Source organism: Microtus pennsylvanicus, chromosome 1, assembly GCF_037038515.1.
Source record: "Microtus pennsylvanicus isolate mMicPen1 chromosome 1, mMicPen1.hap1, whole genome shotgun sequence".
Taxonomy (NCBI): Eukaryota; Metazoa; Chordata; class Mammalia; order Rodentia; family Cricetidae; genus Microtus; species Microtus pennsylvanicus.
In genome coordinates, this window is record NC_134579.1 from 107,464,394 (window position 1) to 107,486,525 (window position 22,132).

Genomic DNA, 22,132 nt, shown 5'->3' on the forward strand with positions numbered 1-22,132 from the left:
CATCTGATTTAGTACGTGCTCTTCCCCATGCCCTCCGCTTTGAGACAGGGTCTCAATGTGTAGTCCTGATTGGCCTGGAACTCACTAAGTAGACCAAACTGGCCTTGAAATGAGAAAGACCCTCCAGTCTCAGCCTCCCAAGTGCTGAGTCGGCGGCTTTTTGTTTGTTTTTAAAACAGGTTCATTTGCAACCCAGGTTGCAACTTCCAGCCGTCTTCCTGCCTCGGACTCCTGGGTGCTGCTGGGATGACATTCCTCTCACCTTTCTTCCCTCCTAGCGTGGTTCTCACCTGTCTGAATCTCCAAACAGCCCGTGGCTAACTAACTGGTCGGAAATCACAGACTTCCTCTGGCAAGTAGCTCAGCCAGAGGCGGTCCCGCCCATAGGCGGCACACCCACCTCTCCCAATTGGCTCTACGCAGCCAGGAGGCGGGGACAAGGCAGAGGGGCAGCAGCCGCCATCCGGGCCAGGAGAGGCCAGAAGGGATCAGAAGGCACCTGTCCACAGAGAGTCTGTTCGACCAGGTCCTGGGAGCGTGGGACAGAGGGACAAACACGAGGGAACGCCGAGGACTGTGGCGCGCTTGCTGAGTGCTGCCCACGTCCCGCAAGCCGAGCGTGTGTCCCCAACTCTGAGCAGTCCCTACCCCCGCAGACCTCCAGAATCGAGGTGGTCAGTTTGATCTTGTTTTCCAGATCGTTAGGACCGAAGCTCCAGGAGAAGGAGGAACCGCCCAACATGGCATCGGAGGTGTGTAGGACTTCGGGGACCTTGCAAACGAGCGGGGAGGAGCCACTTGGGTTGACCCGTGCATGGGGCCACCTCCCTCCAGACAGCCCTGCAGTGATACAGAAATTCCCGACCACACTTCCAAAGCCCAGTTTAATGTAGGCTCACTCAGGGATGTCCCCATCGTCTTCTGCCCATCGAGCGCCACCAAGTGGCTCAGGAGGTGACCTCACTAATGACTGCGAGTTGGCCACCACGTGTGGCTGTTTCTCCCCCAGCCCCCCCTTTAAAAAAAAAATTGTATTTTGAGGCAGGGTCTTCCTGTAATGCCCTGGCTGTCCTGGGACTCGCTCTGTAGATCAAGCTGGCCTCAAACTGATCTACCTGCCTCTGCTCGAGTGCTGGGATTAAAAGCATGCATTATCACGGCCGGCACTGTTTTCCCTTAAAAAATAGTTTAGAATTTTTGTGTGTATGGATGTTTTGCCTGCATGTATGTTTGTGTGCCACGTGGGTGACTACTGCCTGTGGAGGTCAGAAGAGGGTGTGAGACTACAGGAACAGGACAAATTGCTGTGAGCCAGCATATCGGTGCCGAGAATCAAATCTGGCTTCTCCGGAAGAGAAGCCAGTGCTCTTAATGGCGGATCCATCATTCCTGCCCCTGTTTCTCCTTCTCAGCTCACTTTAGCCCAGGCTAGCCTGGAACTCACTGTCTGCCCAGCTTGGCCTCAGATTTCTGGCAATTCTCCTGCCTCCACCCACGGAACGTTCAGATTCCAGGTGTGAGTGAGCAACCACATCAAAACTTTCCGTTTACTTTTTTCTTTGAGGATTTTCTTGTTTGTTTATCTGTTTATGAGTACGTGCATGTGTGGGCATGGCTCACATGTGGAGATCAGGGAAGAACTTGTGGGAGGAGATTCTCTTTCCTGCAGGCTTGGCAGCGAGGGCCTTTACCCAATGAGCTCCCTCATCTTTCTCAACACCTGCCTTTCACCCCCACATCCTCCTGTCAGTCCCCACCCTGTAGGATACCCTTCATGCCTTGCGCTTGTCCTCACATATAGGAAAAGTTGAGTCCCTAAATTGTACTCGGGCTCTGTCATATGGAAAGAGCCAGAAGGTAGGGACCTCTCTCTGTGGCTCCAGTGACCCCCCTAGGGTGTCCCTGTCCTCTCCTTTGGGCCAGTATTCCTGGTTTCTCTTCCAATTTATTTTTTTATTTTTATTTTTTATTTTTATTTTTGGTTTTTCGAGACAGAGTTTCTCTGTGGCTTTGGAGCCTGTCCTGGAACTAGCTCTGTAGACCAGGCTGGTCTCGAACTCACAGAGATCTGCCTGCCTCTACCTCCCGAGTGCTGGGATTAAAGGTGTGCGCCACCATCGCCCGGCTTCTCTTCCAATTTAATGACAAGTGTGCAAGACATCGGTCCCTTCCACGGACTTGGTTAGTTTATCTAGTCAATGGACTAATGAGAGCTGTTGGGCTCGGCCTGTAAGGGATGGATCATGGAGTCATCACTCTGACGTCACAGGGGAAAGGGGGCTGTAGGGAAACAGATGCTAGCATGCCCAGACCCTTCTGATCCTCAGTAGCTGGCGAGTCACTTCCTTCCTCTCCGCTCATCTGAACACGTTAAGATGGCCTGATTTACTTAGCTGCTGGGTCGTGCGGAGGGTCAGGAACAAGGACTGGACTTTGGAGCCAAACAGATGTGATTTGTACACCAGGAACAGCCTTGACCTGTTAGTTCCTTTGTGAAGTAGGGGTAATTGTGTCCACTTCATAAAAGGATAGAATTGCAATGCCCGGTGTCGCAGTGCACACCTTTAAACCCAGCTCTCAGGAGGCAGAGGCGGGTAGATCTCTGAGTTTGAGGCTAGCCTGGTCTACCTGTGAGTTCCAGGACAGCCAGGACACAAAGAAACCCTGTCTCAAAACAAAACAGAGCAAAAAGCTATTAATCCTCCTGCCTCCACCTCCCTAACACTGGGGTCATAGGTGAGCACTACTACGCGCAACAAGCAGTAGCCACTCCGATACTTCTCTTGTGCACTTGAATTGAATTTTGCTCATTCTACTCGGCCCAACTCTGAGCCGCTTTTGCCTTGTCCCAGACTCCTAGCCTGGAGCAGCGCCCTCTCCAACTGCATTGTAATGAGTTCTAGGTCAGCCTGAACTACGTGGCACGGCCCTGTCTCCACATGCCAAGAACATGGCCGAGGTTGTTAGCTCAGTGGTAAACTACCTGCTTAGAGTCCTCCAGAAAGGGGCTGCATATGACTCAGTGATATAACACCTGTGTTTCACACACAAGGCCTCAGGTTCAATACTAAATATCGAAAGGGGACAAAGGGAGTGTGTGCCTGGAAGCCTGCTGGTGGGATTGGAGCTGTTTGCTCCCCAAACACAGTGGACTGGACTGCAGATGACCTCAGCTTGCCTTAAGCCATTCTGTGGGTTGGTACTAATTGTTCTGGCTGCTGTCCTGCTTGTTAAGGGGTTGTTATTACCAACAAACCAGACGCAGAAGCCAGAAATCTGGAAAGGAAGACAGCCGCAGGATCCTCCTGGGCCTTCCCCAACAGACTCCTGACTTGCTCCCTATTCTGATTGGCTGGCCCTGACCCCCAAGACCCAAGGGCCCACGCGCAGCACTTTGAAAAAGATCTGGCTTTTGTTGAGGTGGCTAAGGGTCAGGTGCAGAACCTCTCAAAGCCGGGGGTGATGGTGGAGGCTGCCTCATTGAGTCAGAGCCCTTTGACAATAAGACTGTTGGGTACCGAGGAGGTCAGCTCCAAGTCTGGAGCCAGAGCACAGTGGATGTTCCCATGGCGCCCACAGCACCAGACCCAGGAGCACAGATGGTAGAGCAAGCCCCAAAGATCGGGAGGTGGCTCGCCTGGCGAAATGCTTGTTGTGCAAGCGAAAGAACCTGAGTTTGGGTCCCAGTGCTGAAGAAGGTGAAACTGTTGACCAGCCAGGCCAGCTTAATGGATAAGGGTCAGGGTCAGTGAGGGGTCCTCTAAAAAATGTGACAGGACACTTTAATTCCAACATGTGGGAGGCAGGGACTGGCAATCTAAACTCCAGGCCAGCTTGATTGATATAGTGAGTTCCAAGCTAGCCAGGGCTACATAGTGTGGCCCTGTCTCAAAAGTTATAAACAGTAATAAATAAAAAGGTAGAGAGCAATTGAGGAAGACACTCAACACTGACCTCTGGCATTTGCGTACACACGTGAACATGTACATACGAGAGAGAGAGAGAGAGAGAGAGAGAGAGAGAGAGAGAGAGAGAGAGAGAGAATAGAGAGAGCACACCCTGTCTGTGAGCACCCCCAGCCTCCCTTCACTATGCATGCACTTTGCAAATGATATCAGATTGAATGCTTATAACTGTGGATCTCGACCTCATTGGGGGGTTGAACTACTCTTTCACATCAGAAAACACGGATATTTACATTCCAATTCATAACAGTGGCAAAATTAGTTATGATGTAGCAATGAGATACTTGTATGGTGGGGGTCACCACAACCTGAGGAGCTGTATTAAAGGGTCGCAGCATGAGGAAGGTTGAGAACCACTGGCTTATAACAAGCCTATCACGTGGGTATATTTCCTGCTTTGCAAAGAGGCAAAACTGAGGTTCCAAGGAGTTATATGATAGGCCCAAAGTCAGTTCAGAGTTCTGGGGCAGAAGTGATATGTCCCCAGTGGCTCTTTTTTTTTTTTTTTTTTTTTTTTTGCTTTTTTGAGACAGGGTTTCTCTGTAGCTTTTTGGTTCCTGTCCTGGAACTAGCTCTTGTAGACCAGGCTGGCCTCGAACTCACAGAGATCCGCCTGCCTCTGCCTCCCGAGTACTGGGATTAAAGGCGTGCGCCACCACCACCCAGTTCCCAGTGGCTCTTGTAGACACCCACACACAGAGAGAAAGGTTGCCAACGATGGACATGCCATATCTCTTAACTTTGTCCTTACCACACTCTCCTCCGAGTCCTGCATGCTCGGTGTCCTATCCTCCCACCCTGCCTGTGCCCTTCTCTTTCAGAGAGGTGCCTCTCTCACCCACCCTTCTGCCCTTTGGTGCCTGGGGTTAGGGGCTAATGTCTTTTAAGAATTACAAAGCATTGTCTTTGTAAGGTCTGGGGTACAGGCCTGTAATCTTAGTTGCTTGGAAGGCTGAGGCAGGAGGATCTGCCTAGGCCACAGAGTGAGCTCAGTACCAGTCTAGGCAACTTAGGAAACTCTTTCAAAATTAAAAGAGGATCATACATGGTGGCTCACACCTTTTTTTTTTTGTTTGTTTGTTTTCGAGACAGGGTTTCTCTGTAGCTTTGGAGCCTGTCCTGGAACTCCCTTGGTAGACCAGGCTGGCCTCGAACTCACAGAGATCCGCCTGTCTCTGCCTCCCAAGTGCTGGGATTACAGGCGTGCGCCACCACCGCCCGGCTGGGGCTTCTGATAGTGACCTTGGCTCACACCTTTTAATCACTACTCAGGAGACAGAGATAGGCAGATCTCTAAGAATTCCAAGCCAGCCAGACACAGTGAGACCCTATCTCAAAAAAAATATGAGACCGGGGAGATAGCTCAGCAGTTAAGAGCACTTACTGATTTTGCAGAAGACCAAGGCTCTCAGCACCCACATGATGGTTCATAATCATCCATAACTCCAGTTCTAGGGAGTCCAACACACTCTCCTGGCCTCTGTGGGTACCAGGCGTGCACATGGTGCACAGGCATACATCAGGCAAAAAAATACATAAGATAAAGTAAATAAATCCAAAAAATAAATAAAGTAAAAGAGGACTGTTAATATATAACTCAAACACAATGCTTGTCTGCCATGCCAGAGCCCCTAGGTTTAATCTCCAGTATTAATATATACATATACACATATATGTATATATATACACACATATATATGCACTTATAAATATACATGACCCCATAGAATAAGTACATACTATGTTGTTTGCCAGTTAAAGAAAAAAGATTCTGTTGTGCTCCAAGGAATGCCACCATCTCCCTGGTCCATGCCATGTGGTGAGAAAGAGCCCCGACTTCTGTGTCTATCATATATATCCCTTGCACACTCACCAAGTTCCCGACCTTCTGAATCTCAGTTGCCCCATCTGTCCAGTGAGAATAATGTCTAATATCCCCCCCAACACACACACACAGTCCTTTCTGGGTATCTCTCCTAAGGGTCCCTTTTGAGACTGTGTTCTCTTCTGCCCTCTTGTTCAGAGTGGGAAGCTATGGGGTGGCCGTTTTGTGGGTGCTGTCGACCCCATCATGGAGAAGTTCAACTCATCTATCTCCTACGACCGGAATCTGTGGAACGTGGATGTGCAGGGGAGCAAGGCCTACAGCAAGGGCCTGGAGAAGGCGGGGCTTCTCACTAAAGCCGAGACGCAGCAGATACTGCAAGGCCTGGACAAGGTAGCCTCTGTGACACGAGGTCCACCCTATATCCATTCCCCTGGGAACCCAGGCTCCTACCCAAAGTCCCTAAGCACTGCATTCACCTTTATTCCCTCCTAAGGCTGGAGTTGGAACCCAGACCTGTGGTGCATGCTGGGTAAATGCTTTGGTGCTGAGCCACACCCCCAGCCCCTCGCTGGGAGATTCTAGACAATTCTATTTCAATTTTCAATTGTACCACTGAACCATATTCCAGTTCTTACATCCTGAGTACAAGCTGTAGTATCCCAGATTTATTGTTTGACCTTGTAATAAGTAGGTGACGGGAAAGGTATGCTATAATTACCAGCTCTGTCTTTTAATGACTCCTCGTGGCTTAAGACCAAGGTGGACTGGGTCAGAGATGGGGAATATTCTATGGCTCAGCTTCCGTACAAGGACATTTAGCAAACATGGTGGATCCAAGACCAAGGCAGGGAGGCTCCTGATGCCTATCAACCTGACACCCTGTGTTGCTGCTGCCTGCTCCAGGTAGCTGATGAGTGGGCCCAGGGCACCTTCAAACTGCATCCCAATGATGAAGACATCCACACAGCCAATGAACGGCGCTTGAAGGTATGGAACGCCCTTCTTCCTACAAATCGGTCTCTTTATCAACCTTACCCTGGGCACTAACCATCACTGGCAGAGTAGAAATGGCAAGAGGCTTGGGCAAGACTGGGTCCCTGGCGTAGGGAGGGAAAGCCATAAGGCTGGCAAGGACCACTACCTAGACTCAGTGTCCCCACTGAGCTGGGATTAGAGTGTTCTAGCCTATCTTCATGCCTCTCCACCCCTAGGAGCTCATTGGTGAAGCTGCAGGAAAGCTACACACGGGACGAAGCCGCAATGACCAGGTGTCACCAGCCCTCTTTGCCCTCTGCTGTGACCTTTTCAACCCTGGGAACCCCGGAGGCTCTTGGCACGGTTCTCCGGGGAAGGAAGCAGCAGGCTCCACTCCCTGAGCGTGGCTGTCTCCTCCCCACAGGTGGTCACGGATCTCAGGCTCTGGATGAGGCAGACCTGTTCCAAACTCTCCGCCCTGCTCCGGGCGCTCATTGGAAGCATGGTCGACCGGGCTGAGGCGTAAGTCTTCTGGGAGACACCGCCACAAGAATTCTCTCCCTGGGCGGAATCTAAGCAAGGAATAAGTGTTAGTAACCCTAAACCGGCCGTGCCAGAAGTATGCAGCCAGCGTGGATGACGGTTCCCCGCGGCTCATAGTAGACTGGGTCCTAGTCTTCCTCTTATGTACTTGAGCTTCTCCAGGGACCAGATGCGAGAGCAGGTACAATTAGGGCAGAATTGCACATAAAGGCCCGAGAGGAATAGTTAAATACTCAAGTGCGGGACCAAAGAACCTCCTGCTCCTTCCTAAAGGAAGCAAATATCGACAGTCCACAGGCCCGGTTGGGCTTGGGGGGGGGGTGTTTGTTTGTTTTATATTTATTTTATTTTGTATGTATGAGTGTTTTGGGTTTTTGGTTTGGTTTGGTTTGGTTTTTTGAGACTGGGTTTCTCTGTGTAAGAGCCCTAACTGTCCTGGAACTAGCTCTGTAGACCAGGCTGGCCTTGAACCCACAGAGATCTGCCTGTTTTTGTCTCCTGAGTTCTGGGATTAAAGGCATGCGCCACCACCGCCAGACTACAAGGTTGTTTTTTAATGGCACGATGACAGTATTCTGAAATTGAACATGGTGATGGTTATATACTACAGGTAGCCTGGGACTTGCTATGTGTAGTTCAGGCTAGCCTCAAATTTAATCTCTCTTCCTTCCTGTCCTGGACTTAACTTACTTACTTTCTTTCTATCTCTCTCTCTCTCTCTCTCTCTCTCTCTCTCTCTCTCTTTCTTTCTTTCTCTAGATAGCCCAAACTGGCCTCCAACCCACTACATAACTGAAGCTGACCTTGAACTCCAGGTCCTCTTGCTTCAGCCTCTCAAATGCTAGGGTTACAGGTGTGCACCACCACCCAGAGCTGGGCTTGGTTTTTCAGACAGGGTCTTGTCTGTAAACCAGGCTACATAGGACTCAGCGTATAGCCAAGGTTGGTCTCAATCTTATGGCATTCCTCCTGCCTCAACCTCCCAAGCAGATCCATAGACTTGTACCACCATGTCCTTCCTGGCGTAATGTTTGATCTCACTGACTTGCTTCTGTTCTCTTTCCTTAAGGCCTGTTTGTCCCCCTAGTGAGCATCTGGTCCTTTATTCAGGTAGAGCTCACCGATCTGCTCTTACCTTCCATGCAAAGAGCCTAGCCTGTAGGTTTCCAGGGGTCCTCGGCAAGCCTTACCTGTTCCTCTGGACCCCAACCCCTCAGGTGCCCTGCTTCTTCTCCTATTACAGGGAACGTGACGTCCTCTTTCCAGGATACACACACCTGCAGAGGGCTCAGCCTATCCGCTGGAGCCACTGGATCCTGAGGTGAGCTTTGTGGAGTAGGGACACTGGGAAGGGGCCCTGACTGGGGGCCTTGGTAGAAGGGGAGGTTCCTTGGTATCCATCACCCAACCACCGTCCACCCGTTTCTGGTTTCCCACAGCCACGCTGTTGCACTGACACGAGATTCAGAGAGGCTGCTGGAGGTGCAGAAGCGGATCAATGTCCTGCCACTGGGGAGGTAAGGCCCCAGAGTCCCCAAGGCCTGAGGGAAGGTGAAGGCAGATCCACTTCAGTCAGCAGGACTGAAGAAAGCTTGGGGATTAGAGGGAGGGGCTTGCAAGGCCCTGCCCCTTCCTCAGAGTCTATATATAGACTTTGTGGTTGCATTTCTTCAATGATTGAAGAATCTGTCCATGCTGTTATTGGTAACCACTCACACATGGCCCCATAAGCAACCCCAGCGAAACTCACTGGGTCACTGAAAAAGAAGGAACATAGGGCTGGAGAGATGGCTCAGAGGTTAAGAGCACTGCCTGCTCTTCCAAAGGTTGTGAGTTCAATTCCCAGCAACCACATGGTGGCTCACTGTAGTAATATGGAGCGGTGGCAGGGTTGCGTCCTCAAACACCCCAGCCGCCTGCCCGGCTCGGCTAGCTTATGCCCCGAAATAATTACACAGACACTGTATTCTTTTCATCACTGCTTGGCCCTTAGCTCTGGCCCTTACTGGCTAATTCTGATATCCCAATCAACCCATCTCTAATAATCTGTGAGCACCGGTCTTACCGGGAAAGATTCAGCATGTCTGACCTGGCGGCTTGCTTCATTGAGTGCGCCTGCTTGGGAGAGCGGAGCTGTGGAGTCTGACCTCACTTCCTCTTCCTCCCGGCATTCTGTTCTGTCTACTCCTCCCACCTATCTTCTAACCAATGAAATGGGCCGAGGCAGTTCCTTTATTGCTTAGCCAATAAAATCAACAGATTGATATGACACTCCCACATCACTTCCCCTTTTTCTGTTTAAACAAAAAAAAAAGGAAGGCTTTAACCTTAACATAGCAAAATTACATATAACAAAACAGTTATCAAGTAAAAAATTACATCAGAAACATTCATACATATAACAAAATTGACCGTAAATCTCTATCAATGCAAATTATTCATACCTATATCATTTCCCCCTTTAAATGTAAAAGAACATTTATAAACTATATTTGGGAACGTGGGCGCAGTTTTTTCTCTCCAAACTGCTTCCTGCTGAATGGGGGCGTCGTTAATTAGGTCTTTCATGGTATAACCTGTGTGCTAGTTTCATCCCTGTTGGCAGTTGAGCGAAGCAATTTTCTGAGGGCATTCACAGGAACCTTTCGGGAGGTCGTGGTCTATCATACCAAATCGGGATAGAAGAAATCCAAAGGGTCTGGTCCTCTGTGAAAACAAAAGAAGAATCTCTTTTCCAAAGTATCATATCCTTAGATCCAAATTCTGAAATCATACCCTCATGATATCCATTCTGGTTCCAATTGGCAGCCCATATAATGAAATGTCTCTCTGTACTTAGCTCCTTCACAGTCAAAAATTTTAAAGAAAACACAATGTACATAATCCAGACTCTCTCTGAATTTTCCATCTTTACGTGGCTTATTTTTATTTATATCTATAACTATCTGTACTCTGTCTCTTTAAAGACTTTACTTTTACTTTTTTCTTTTTAAACCATTAACTTTATTCTCTATATTCTTTTTCTTCTCTCTCCCAAGCCAACGTACATTCATCCAACAGTGTGACTCATTTAGTGGTCTGAATCTGTCCTATTGTGAATCTACAATTTTTTACTATCCAGGAGCACTTTTGATTTGCGCCTTAAAATCACTAGGCGCTTAAGAATCTAAGCTGTGACATTCCTAGGTTAACTTTTTGCTTTTTGAGCGTATATCTGTAGACCAGGCTGTCTTTGAACTCTCAGAGATCCGCCTGTCTCTGCCTCCCAGGCATTGGGATTAAAGGCGTGTGCTACCACACCTTGAAGTCACAGAGTTCTATCTCCCTGTGCCTCCCAAGTGTTGGGATTAAAGGTGTGTACACACAACAACTCTCTTCCTTTTTTTGTTTTTTGCTTTAAGAACTTCAACTTTCAGCTTGCATATATTTTTAACACACTTTAAACCATTCAGAAATTTTCTCTGTCTTTGAATCTCTCTTTACTGTATATCTCTCTTTTTCTGACCACATGAGTCTTTAATTTGCCAAGCAATCTCAGTAGGACTAAAGCCGTGGCTTTGCCAGCTAGATCCAGTCCATCCCTTAGCTTTCCAGCCTCATGGCGGATATACAGGCTGCAGCCATGATTATAGCATTTCAAGGTCCCTGCCAGCCAGCAAGCTACAACAGACGACACTCAAGTCCTCTCTCGGTAGCCAGCCCTCCTACCTCAAACAGTCAGAGTTTGCCCTGGCAGGATGGCCCAGAAAGCCGGCATTTTTAAACGCGCAGCTTTTTTCCTGCTACGGCTGAAAACCGAAAAGCATGTGTTCAGCTTTTCATCAACACCGTTTAAGTGTTTCGTGGCAGGACCTCTTAATGAGCTTCAGGGATTTGCAGCTGAAGCTGAGTCAGGAAAATTTCAAAATGGAGGACGTACCATTTTGTGCTAGCTCTGGGGCTACCAGGTAGGAGCAGCACTCAGCACTTTAATTCTGAGACTGAGCGTGCAGCACAGAAATTCTTTTCATCCAAGTTACGTCCAAATCTGACACGCAGAGCACTGCGCAGTCTGAAAACACGTCCCTGTATGGCGGCAGGAATCCGCCATGCTCTTCCGCCTGCCTAAGCCTGATTCTGCCTTCTGCCCAGGAGCAGGCGGGGAGCTCTGAGTCATCGTCAAGGTCTCAGAGCACTCTCCTTCCGATCCCAAGCGGGAACACAAACATAAAGCCAGATTTTGCACTGGCGGCACAGCCCCGGGAAGCCACACTTTAAAATAACGTAGCTTTTTTTCTGCTGCTGTTGCTGAATCAGGAAATCTCTCTACAGCACGCCACCAACAAACAGCAAAAATCTGTGTTAAACTCTCTCTCCATTATTTTTAAGCCTTCTCAGGTTTTTTAAGTGGGTTTAGTTAGCCACACGTCTGGGCGTCATTTGTAGTAATATGGAGCGGCGGCAGGGTTGCGTCCTCAAACACCCCAGCCGCCTGCCCGGCTCGGCTAGCTTATGCCCCGAAATAATTACACAGACACTGTATTCTTTTCATCACTGCTTGGCCCTTAGCTCTGGCCCTTACTGGCTAATTCTGATATCCCAATCAACCCATCTCTAATAATCTGTGAGCACCGGTCTTACCGGGAAAGATTCAGCATGTCTGACCTGGCAGCTTGCTTCATTGCGTGCGCCTGCTTGGGAGAGCGGAGCTGTGGAGTCTGACCTCACTTCCTCTTCCTCCCGGCATTCTGTTCTGTCTACTCCTCCCACCTATCTTCTAACCAATGAAATGGGCCGAGGCAGTTCCTTTATTGCTTAGCCAATAAAATCAACAGATTGATATATGACACTCCCACATCAGCTCACAACCATCTGTAATGAGGTCTGGTGCCCTCTTCTGGAATAATGTATACATAATAAATAAATAAATAAATATTTAGGAAAAAAAAAGAAGAAGGAACATAGAAGGAGCTGGGGAAAAGGGATTAGCAAGGTGGGAGGGCAAGAGAGGATAATGGAGGAATGAATATCATTAAAATACATTTTACACACGAATGAAAATGTCATAATGAAATCAAATATATATAATATACATATTAATTAAGAATTCTAATATAGGCAGAGAGATGGCTCACTGGTTAAGAGTACTTGCTGTTCTTCTAGAGGAAGCGGGTTCCCAGCACCCACATTGGGTGGCTTATAGCCCACCCATAGCTCCAGCTCCAGGGAATCCAATACCCTTTTTTGGCCTCCATGGGTGCCTTCACACACGCACACATATGTACACATAAATAAAAATAATAAAACAAAGTTGTAAAGGCTGGGGAGATGGTTAGGACCACTGGCTGCTCTTGCAGAAGACACAGGTTCAGTTCCCAGCACTCATGTTGGGAGGCTCACAACTGCCTCTAACTCCAGTTCCAGGGTCTCTGAAGTCCTCTTCTGGCCTAGGTGGACACCTACATGCATGTAGTTCCCATACAGACAAAAAAGCACACACACACATAAGGTTTTTATCACCACCAACAAAAAGCTGCCCCTTCTTGGCCTTCCAGATCTCTAACATGGGGATAGCCAAACTTGAGAACTTGCTGAAACTCCACTGATTTCCCATGGGCACCATTTCCCCTGCATGATGGCAAATGTTTGGGTCCTTAAGGTGTCCAGGCCAGCAGAGGGGCTGAGTTACTAAGATTTAGCCCGACATGTTGCGTGTGGGTGGTATCCAGAACTTTAATCACTTTGAACCCTTGTCTCTACAGCGGGGCCATTGCGGGCAACCCTCTGGGTGTGGACCGGGAGCTACTCCGAGCAGGTGAGGTCTACTCTGCTCATCCTTCTCTGGAGACTGTCACTCTTAGACCCTGCAGGGTCCCAAAGACACAAGGGGTGACATGTGGAAGACATGGAGGTCCTCATGCTCACAGCTAAGCACCAGGGGAGCCAGGAATGTTAAACACATGGGGTCGCAGGTTCAACAGTGTTGGTTCAAACTTTGGGAGTCTTATCCCACGTATTTTATTTTAGGCATATTGAAGCACGCCACAATTTGATGAAATCTTTCCTGGTGATGATTAACTCAATCCCATGTCACAATAAAATTTATGGCATGCCTACCCTGAAACTCTTTGAATAGTACATGTGGCACCTTCCATAAAGATAGGTTCTGTAGATTGACAAGTTCACGATAAGGGTTCAGGGGAGGATCTGGTGTGTCTCAGCCACACAGACAGTGCAAAGGTCACCAGGCTATTAACCTCTTCTGCTCCCAGCCTTCTGGGTGGAAAACAGGGTATATCTCCCCATGTGAAGTGACAACCCTGTGTATTTAGCATTCCTGGTTCCCCTGGTCCATCTGTGAGCCCAAAGACTTCCATGCCTCCCACAATGAGAGGGCAGAGGCTCTCATATCTTGCCTTTGGGTATTGAGATTATTGAGGTTACCTATGTCAGGGGTACCTATTGCTGGGAATACTTCGACCTCCATCCACCCTCCTGAGATCGGTACAGAGACCCCCTTCCCCACCTCAGACTCCTCCTCAATTCTCATTTCCAAGAAGGGGTCAAGGATGAGGCTGGGCATCCTGGTTCCGGGTAGAGAAGAGCGCTTCTCAGCTCCCAGTCCGACTGTTTTCCCTCCCTCTCATCCAGAACTGAACTTTGGAGCCATCACGCTCAACAGCATGGATGCCACCAGCGAGAGAGACTTCGTGGGTAGGATACAGGGCTGGGGATGCAGAATGCTTTCTTAGGGGGCGTGAAGCTCCGGGTGTGATCCCCACAACGGCACGCACTGGGCGTGTTGGCACACACCCACAGTCGCGGCACTTAGGAAGCAGAGGCAGGAACACCAGTAACTCAAGGACTTCCTCTGCTAGTTAGCTTGAGACAGCCTGAGCTATCTAAGATCCTGTCTCAAACAAACAAAACCAAAAAATTTCACCACCAACAATAACGACCAGCAAAGATTACTCAGTGGGTAAAGCGTACACTACCAAACCCGATGGCCCCAGTGTGATGCACTGAACCCACGTGGTGGGAGGAGAGATCTAACCGCTGCAAGCTGTCCTCTGACTTCTATGAATGAACACGTACAGAAGGTAAATTAAAAGAGAACGCCTGCTGTCCCTTCTAGCCGAGTTCCTGTTTTGGGCTTCTCTGTGTATGACCCACCTCAGCAGGATGGCAGAGGACCTTATCCTCTATGGCACCAAGGAATTCAACTTTGTGCAGCTCTCAGATGCCTACAGGTAAGGCCCGTATCTCAGGATGCTGGAATGACTTCCTCCTACCCCAGTCCGCCCTGCCCAGTGCCTCTGCCAGAGGGCCAGCCAGGCGTCAGTAGAACCTCAGTCCTCACACCTCTGTCCCCAGCACTGGAAGCAGCTTGATGCCCCAGAAGAAAAACCCAGACAGCCTGGAGCTGATCCGGAGCAAGGCGGGCCGAGTGTTTGGGCGGGTAAGCTGGGAAGAGAGGAGGGACCCGGTGGGTCCTCTGGAGGGCTTCATGACTGGCTCTGGTGTCCCAGTTCCTCAGCTTCGTTCTTCCTACAGTGTGCTGGGCTCCTGATGACGCTCAAGGGACTTCCCAGCACGTACAACAAGGATTTACAGGTAGGAGGCTGGGGATGTGATGAGGACCCCCTCTGGCTGTACCACGTACTACTTCTCAGAGCCGCGACACCCAGAGAGGAAGGAGCCCCTAGAATGACTCCTTCCCGTCCTGGGCACACAGTCTGTGACTACCCTCAGACGTCCCCTGCTGCTCCTTGGGGTAGCAGGGAGAGGTGCTAAGTGTCTCCAGTAGAACAAGGGAAGAGGTCTGGGTGAAGGGCAGGGCTGCCGGGCCCCTCACCTGCTACACGCCTTCCAGGAAGACAAGGAAGCTGTGTTTGAAGTATCGGATACCATGACTGCCGTCCTCCAAGTGGCCACCGGAGTCATCTCTACGCTGCAGGCAAGACTAACGCCCCCCACATCTCCTACCTCTCCTCCCCAGGCCCTTGATCCGTGGAAATGCCAGACAGTGATTTGCGAGGGAACGGGGATGAGGCCAGAAGACCTTGATGGGGAGGGCAAGGCACCAAAACCTGGCATAGAAGAATAGGGATTGGTTAGACACCAAAATCCTAGGTTTTGGCCAGAACAGGACTTTTTTCTTTTTTTGAGATAAGATCTTACTGTGAAGCACAGGCTGGTCTCCAACTTGAGACCTCAGCTTCCCAAGTGCTGGCATTATAGGTCTGCCCCACTGTCTTCTCTCTTCCGCCTCCTCCTCCTCTCCTTCTTCTTTTTTTCTTCTTCTTCCTCTTCCTCTTCTTCTTCTTCTTTTGGTTTTTCAAGACAGGATTTCTCTGTAGCTTTGGAACCTGTCCTGGAACTAGCTCTTGTAGACCAGGCTGGCCTCAAATTCACAGAGATCCGTCTGCCTTTGCCTCCTGAGTGCTGGGATTAAAGGCGTGTGCCACCACTGCCCGGCCTCCCCCTCTTTTTCTGAGACAGGGTCTTGCATATAGCCAAGGTTGGTATTAATCTCACCATCCTGCTCTCTTAATCTCCTAAATGCTGGGATTGCAGGCATGCACCTCACCGCTAGCCGCATTTCTGCTGTTTATCACAGAGATGCATAGAGAACCCCCATGTGCCAAGACCCAGCTTTAAAAACAAGTGCCTCGTGGCCGTTCTCTGTGTGGTTCAGACAGAGCCTCACTGTGTGGCCGCATGTTGCTTCTGCTGTCTTTATTCATCTCTTTGCCTCTCCTAGAGTTATTCGGAAGTCAACTTCCAACTTCACATCATTTCACCCCTGGATAGTTCCACTGTTTCTAAAGCACTGGTTCTCAAAATGTGCCTCTGCTTACCTGATAGGAACTGGGGGAGATGGCCCAGTGGTTAGAGCACTTGCTTCCCAAATGTGAAGTTCCCAAGTTCCCATCCCTAGAAACACATGCAGATACCAGCCGGGCATGGAGGCACATCTTTAATTCCAGTCCCCCCTCACCAAAAAAAGGCAGGGTGTCTTAGGATTTCTATTGCTGTGAAGAGACACCATGACCATGGCATGTCTTAAAAAGGAAAGCAGAAAAAACAGTTGAGGGTTAGTCCATTTTCACCATGGCAGGGATGGAGGCGTGTAGGCAGGTATCATGCTGGAGAAGGAGCTGCTCAAAGTGGTCTGAGACACCAGGCATGGTTTGAGCATATATGAGACTTCAAAGCCCACCTCCACGGTGACACACTTCCTCCAATAAGGCCACACCTACTCTAAGAAGGCCACACCTCCTAATAGTGTCACTCCCTTTGGGGACCATTTTCTTTTAAACCGCCACACAGGGGAGCTGGCTAGTGAAACTAGTCATGTCTGTGAGCTCTGGGTTTGATTGAGGGACTCGTCCCCAGTGAATAAGGTGGAAGAGCTAACAAAGATGATCCCTGCACCTCAGGTCTTCACATGTATGAACGTCCACATGTGCACATGTGCCCACACATATTTAAAATAAAAAAAAAACAGTGGGGGGAGGAATGCTGCAGAGATGGCTCAGAGGTTAAGAGCATTCACTGCTCTTCCAAAGGTCCTGAGTTCAATTCCCAGCAACCACATGGTGGCTCACAACCATCTGTAAGGAGATCTGGTGCCCTCTTCTGGCCTGCAAGCATACATGCAGGAAGAACTCTATACAGAATAAATAAATCTTCGCTGGACAGAGGTGGCAGACACCTTTAATCCCAGCACTCTGGAAGCAGAGACAGGCAGATCTCTGTGAGTTCAAGGCCAGCTTGATCTAGAAGAGCTAGTTCCAGGCCAGGCTCCAAAGCTACTGAGAAACCCTTTCTTGAACAACCAAAAAGTAAAAATAAATAAATAAACAAACCTTAAGCAAACAAAAATAAACCCCAAATTTAAAAAAAATCATGCACAGACACGTAAGCACAGCACACATGCATAACAAAAAAATGCAATCCTATACTGAGAGCATGGATGCACCCCTGTAATCCCAACACTAAGGACACCAAGACGGGATTGTAAATTTGAGGCTCGTCTGGGCTACAAAGTCTCAAAAGATAAAAACAAACTAATATTGATGAAAATGTTCAAGCAGTGAGTGGATTGCTCGTGGGGTGGGGAGGGGCTGAGTGGGGTGAGGTAGGGGCGAAAGAGACTCGTCAGTTGCTTAGAACACGGTAGGGGGCTGGAGAGATGGCTCAGAGGTTAAGAGCATTGCCTGCTCTTCCAAAGGTCCTGAGTTCAATTCCCAGTAACCGCATGGTGGCTCACAACACTCTGTAGTGAGATCTGGTGCCCTCTTCTGGCCTGTAGGCAGACATGCAGACAGAATACTGAGAGTACTGTATACATAATAAAAAATAAAATCTTTAAAAAAAAGAAGAAGAAGAAGAAGAACACGGTAGGGCAGGCTCCACGCCATCCCCCCCCCCCCCCCCCGCGCTCACATTTGCTGGACTGTGCCCCTAGATTCACCGTGAGAACATGACACAGGCGCTCAGTCCTGACATGCTGGCCACCGACCTCGCCTATTACCTGGTCCGCAAAGGGGTGAGTGTGAAACACCTGGGCCTGGGGACAAGGGTGTCCCCAAAGCCGGGCACTCAGGTCGCAGCGGGAAAACAACTCCCGATGGCACCACCTTCTGCCTTTGTATCCAGATGCCGTTCCGCCAGGCCCATGAGGCCTCCGGAAAAGCTGTGTTCATGGCAGAGACTAAAGGAGTCGCCCTCAACCAGCTGTCCCTGCAGGAACTGCAGACCATCAGGTGTGCCACCCCCACCATCCCCACCCCATCCTGAATCTGACCCTGGGCAGCTCCATGGAGTGCACTATCCTGACTCCTTCTTTCTCCCCAGCCCCCTGTTCTCAGGTGACGTGAATCACGTGTGGGACTACGGTCACAGCGTGGAACAGTATAGTGCCTTGGGTGGTACGGCACGATCCAGCGTGGAGTGGCAGATCAGCCAGGTGAGGGCCCTGCTGCGGGCCCAGCAGGCCTAGATTCCACCCACCGAAAGCTGCTCCCCAATAATAAAGTGGGGGCTCTGAAGAGACACCACGTGTTTCCTGCCTCAGACTGTCTTCGTCGTGGGTGGAATGGGGATTTGTTGAACTGGCCCATGGGGGCAAGAAGGAAGTTGTTATGGCAAAAATAAAACGGTGCTGTTCCCCGAGTGGCAGCAGCTGGCAGTGGGCCACGAGGAGCAGCAAGTCCCAGGCAGGGAGCCACGTGGTGGGTGAGAGGCCTCTGTTGGGCAGCCAGTCCCACAAGGAGCCACAGCCTTGGTGTGTAAGAGACAGAAAAGGGATAGGCATACCATGCAGAGTGAGGTTGGATATTTATTTAGTGGGTTATGGAAAGGAGGGGCAAAGGGGAGAAAGGAGAAGAGCAGAGAAAGAGAGAGGGAGAGAGCACAAGAGAGAAACCGTTGGGGGAGGAGCCACGGTAATAGCGACCTCTTCGAGAGAGAGAGGTGGAAAAGAAGGAGCTCAGGTTGGAAGCGGAGGGAAGAACTGCTTGCCTCTGTAGATGGGGGAGGGAGTAGGTGGGGCTTGCCTCTTAAAGGGACAGGCCAGGCCATTGCATTCCCATCTCTTTTTTATAATAAAAAGGTGGAGGTTAGACACAAAAGGTTAAAGGAATTGGGACAGCGTATTCTCAAGACTGCTTACTGCTTTTTTGTGAGCATCATCTTGTGGGGGACCTGACAAAGCTGGGTGCTAGTCACATTCTGGCATAGCTGGTCCCTTTAGGTAACATCCTGGGGTAGCTGATCTCTTTGGTCCTGTCCAGTGTTTGTGGTATGGAAATTTCTGGCATCTCTTACACCTGTTTAAGGTACTGGCAGAACAGAGGACAAACTTAAGTTTAGGGGGAAAAAAATTAGGACCAGGGAATTGAGAGGGGTGTGTTTGACCTGTTTAAGGTGGATCCTTTAATTCAGCTCCTTGGAACTCACAAGAATTCTTTGAGTTTATGAAAACCTAAGTTTAGACATATACATTGTATAAACAGTAGCATATTTATGTCAGAATGACTGTGACAGGTGTTTTTGCACAATGAAAATTATTTTTAAGACTATGGAAGGCAGTGTGAGAGAGATTTGAAAACTTGTACTTGTTGAAATCTGTTTGGTGAGGCTGTCCTTTTAAACGACAAAACCTCTCAGCTGTCAAACTGCATCGGAGATCTTTGAGAAGGATAAAATTTTACTTGAGTTATTGATTAAAAAACGACAGAGAACTTACATGGTTGGCACCTAGAACTACTCTTTTTGGGTCCCCCATGGTTGCTGAAGGTTGCATTTGCCTTTTGCTGTTCAGCACAGGGCCTGCCAGGCTCTAGAAGATCCTGTGGGCTAGGAAATCTGTAGGAAGAAAAGCCTACCTTGACCTGAGCCAGCGATTCTTTCCACTGTCTGGAGATCTTCAGTTTAGATGAAAGGAAGTTTTTCCCAGTGGTCAGCGCTTGGCAGTTAAAGTGAATTGTGGATGGACGTTGTTCTGTGCCCATTTGTCTTCTGTCTTCTTGGGAGGAAATAGAGTGCTGTTGCTAGGATCCAATCCAAATTGTCTCTTTTGTTATGAAAAGATTTTTGTTTTGTTTTGTTTTTTTTTTTTTTTTGGTTTTTCGAGACAGGGTTTCCCTGTGTAACAGTCCTAGCTGTCCTGGAAATAGCTCTTGTAGCCCAGGCTGGCCTCGAACTCACAGGGATTCACCTGCCTCTGCCTCCTGAGTGCTGGGATTAAAGGCGTGTGCCACCATCTGGCAATGAAAAGTTTTTTTAATAATTAAATATTTAAATGCCATATTCTCCAGAGCTCTGAGCAGTTGAGGGCTGTTTACCAGGTATAGAATCTGTCTGGAGAAATGGGCCTGAGCTTGACTATACTGGCTCCCAACTTATCAGGTAAGATTTACACTCATAAAAAGACAGAAAGAAGAAAAAAACTGTTTGCAATAGAGGGTTAAAAGCAGAACTGAAAATAATAGAGAACAGCTTAATATATTTTATACCATATTTTTGTAAGAGACTTAAAAGTACATACCAATTTAAAACATGAGATTTATTGTTTTGTAGTCTGGAATGAGATACAATGAACAGACATTTAGCATTTAACAGTAAACATAGGTACATTTAAGTTACATGTATACATACACAACACAGAGTAAACAGGAATTGGGCAAAGTGGATGCTTTGGTGGGCCCTACCAAAGGCATGCCAATGCATAAAACACACATGTAACAGAGTCAGCACCAGAGGACTAGGCAGGGAATACCTCAGTAAAGATGGCAGGACTTGGTCACCTGATCTGGCTCTCAGTTAAGATGATGGTGAAGTCACTTGACCTTAGTTAAGATGGCGGCAGTCACATGTTGCATGAAGAAACCACGTTTTTTGAGCTGCAGGAATTTTAAACATAATAACAAGAGAGACCTAGAGGCATGATCCACCCTGTTGCTGGGCTACTGCACCACAAGCCACGCCACAGCCACGGTGGGGAGCAGAGGCTGAAACCGAAAACAGCTGCCTTGCAGATCTGACTAGTCTTGTTTCTGTGGGACCAGCGGTAGCAGTGGCAGGGATAGTTGGAGGAAAAGCAGAGCCGGCAGCACACCAGCAGAGCATTCACAGGCGGGTAGCTGATACTTTGAGGGCTTATACCATAGCTGAAAACGTGGAAAACCTGTAAAAACAGCAAACAAACACCACAGGACCTATAGAAGGGCATCTCCTCTCTACAGGCGGGGTGTTAAAGCCTGACTGGCTCCGGTCCAGGAGACTCAGCAACCAGAGGCTGGAAGCCGCTCCAAGCTGTCTCTCAGGGCAGGGACCACTTACAAGTGGTCCAAAAGAAAAGAAAAAGAAAGGAGAAAGAAAAATCCAAGGGAACCCGGGCCCCAAATCGAATGCACCACACTGCATGTGCATGGAAAACCAACCCTGGGTAGTCTGACTGTTGTTCTTTTTCAAAAATGCTGCAAGATCCCCGCAGCAGTAGGCAGCAGAAATGCTGTAGGTCCCAAATAGTGGCAGGGGGCCATGTGGTGGCAGGCAGCGGGCTCTGGGATCAGCCAGTCCCAGGCAGAAATGGCTGCCGGTCCCAGAGCTGCGGCCCGAGCAATGGTGGCGGGCCATGTGGCAGCAGGCAGTGGGCCCCAGGCAGGGAGACACATGGCGGGCGGGCGGGCGGGTAGAAGACAGAAACATGGATAGACACGACATGCAGGATGAGGTTGAATGTTTATTCAGGGGGTTATGGAGGAGGAAGGGTGAAGGGGGGGACAGAGAGAGATGGGGGAGAGAGAGAGAGAGAGAAGAGGAGAAAGAGACAGAGACAGAGAAGTGGGGAGAGAGGCAGAAGCGAAGCTGCCTCTCCGAGAGGAAGATGGAAAAGAGAGCGAGCTCAGGCCGGAAGCTGAAGATCAGCCTGCCTCAGTGGATAGGGAGGGAAATGGGTGTGGCTTGTCTCTTAAAGGGACCAAAACCATAACACCGACTACGTTTTTTAGCTACGGGAAACAACCAGAGATGAATGTCAGCGAAGGGCTCAACTGTAGCCATGAAGGCTGTGGTTGGCTGACTGGAAGGGGAAAACTCACCACCGAAGCCACTGGTGTGTATAGAGATCGCTGTTCAGGCAGATTTCCGGTTCCCGAGCCCACGGTGTTTAGAATATTTCTTAAAGCCAAGCCTCTTCGCCGATGCAAATAATCCCAATCAGACCAAATTAAAAGATATCCAGGTTTAATTGGACATCTGCACTCTCGGGTGGCCCAAGGGGGGAACGGAAAGCCAACACGACCACCCAAGAGAAAGAGGGAAGACCACA

At 49.2% G+C, this 22,132-nt stretch overlaps 1 protein-coding gene across 2 annotated transcripts; it reads left to right on the forward strand.

The window, feature by feature from the left end:
• Positions 1-427: 427 nt before the first annotated feature.
• Asl (argininosuccinate lyase) lies at positions 428-18,353 on the forward strand. 2 transcript variants are annotated; one of them, XM_075977849.1, is made up of 17 exons: positions 428-526; positions 698-752; positions 5,989-6,183; positions 6,697-6,780; positions 7,005-7,061; positions 7,193-7,290; positions 8,555-8,632; positions 8,751-8,828; positions 13,053-13,105; positions 13,942-14,004; positions 14,426-14,540; positions 14,665-14,749; positions 14,845-14,904; positions 15,164-15,247; positions 17,765-17,845; positions 17,956-18,062; positions 18,154-18,353. In XM_075977849.1, the coding sequence occupies exons 2-17, from the start codon at positions 741-743 to the stop codon at positions 18,296-18,298; spliced, it is 1,395 nt and encodes a 464-aa protein (XP_075833964.1). In that variant the 5' UTR covers positions 428-526; positions 698-740; the 3' UTR covers positions 18,299-18,353. The 2 variants fall into 2 exon arrangements, with proteins under 2 accessions (XP_075833964.1, XP_075833966.1); XM_075977851.1 differs by lacking the exon at positions 428-526 and adding an exon at positions 601-619.
• The last annotated feature ends 3,779 nt before the right edge of the window (positions 18,354-22,132 follow it).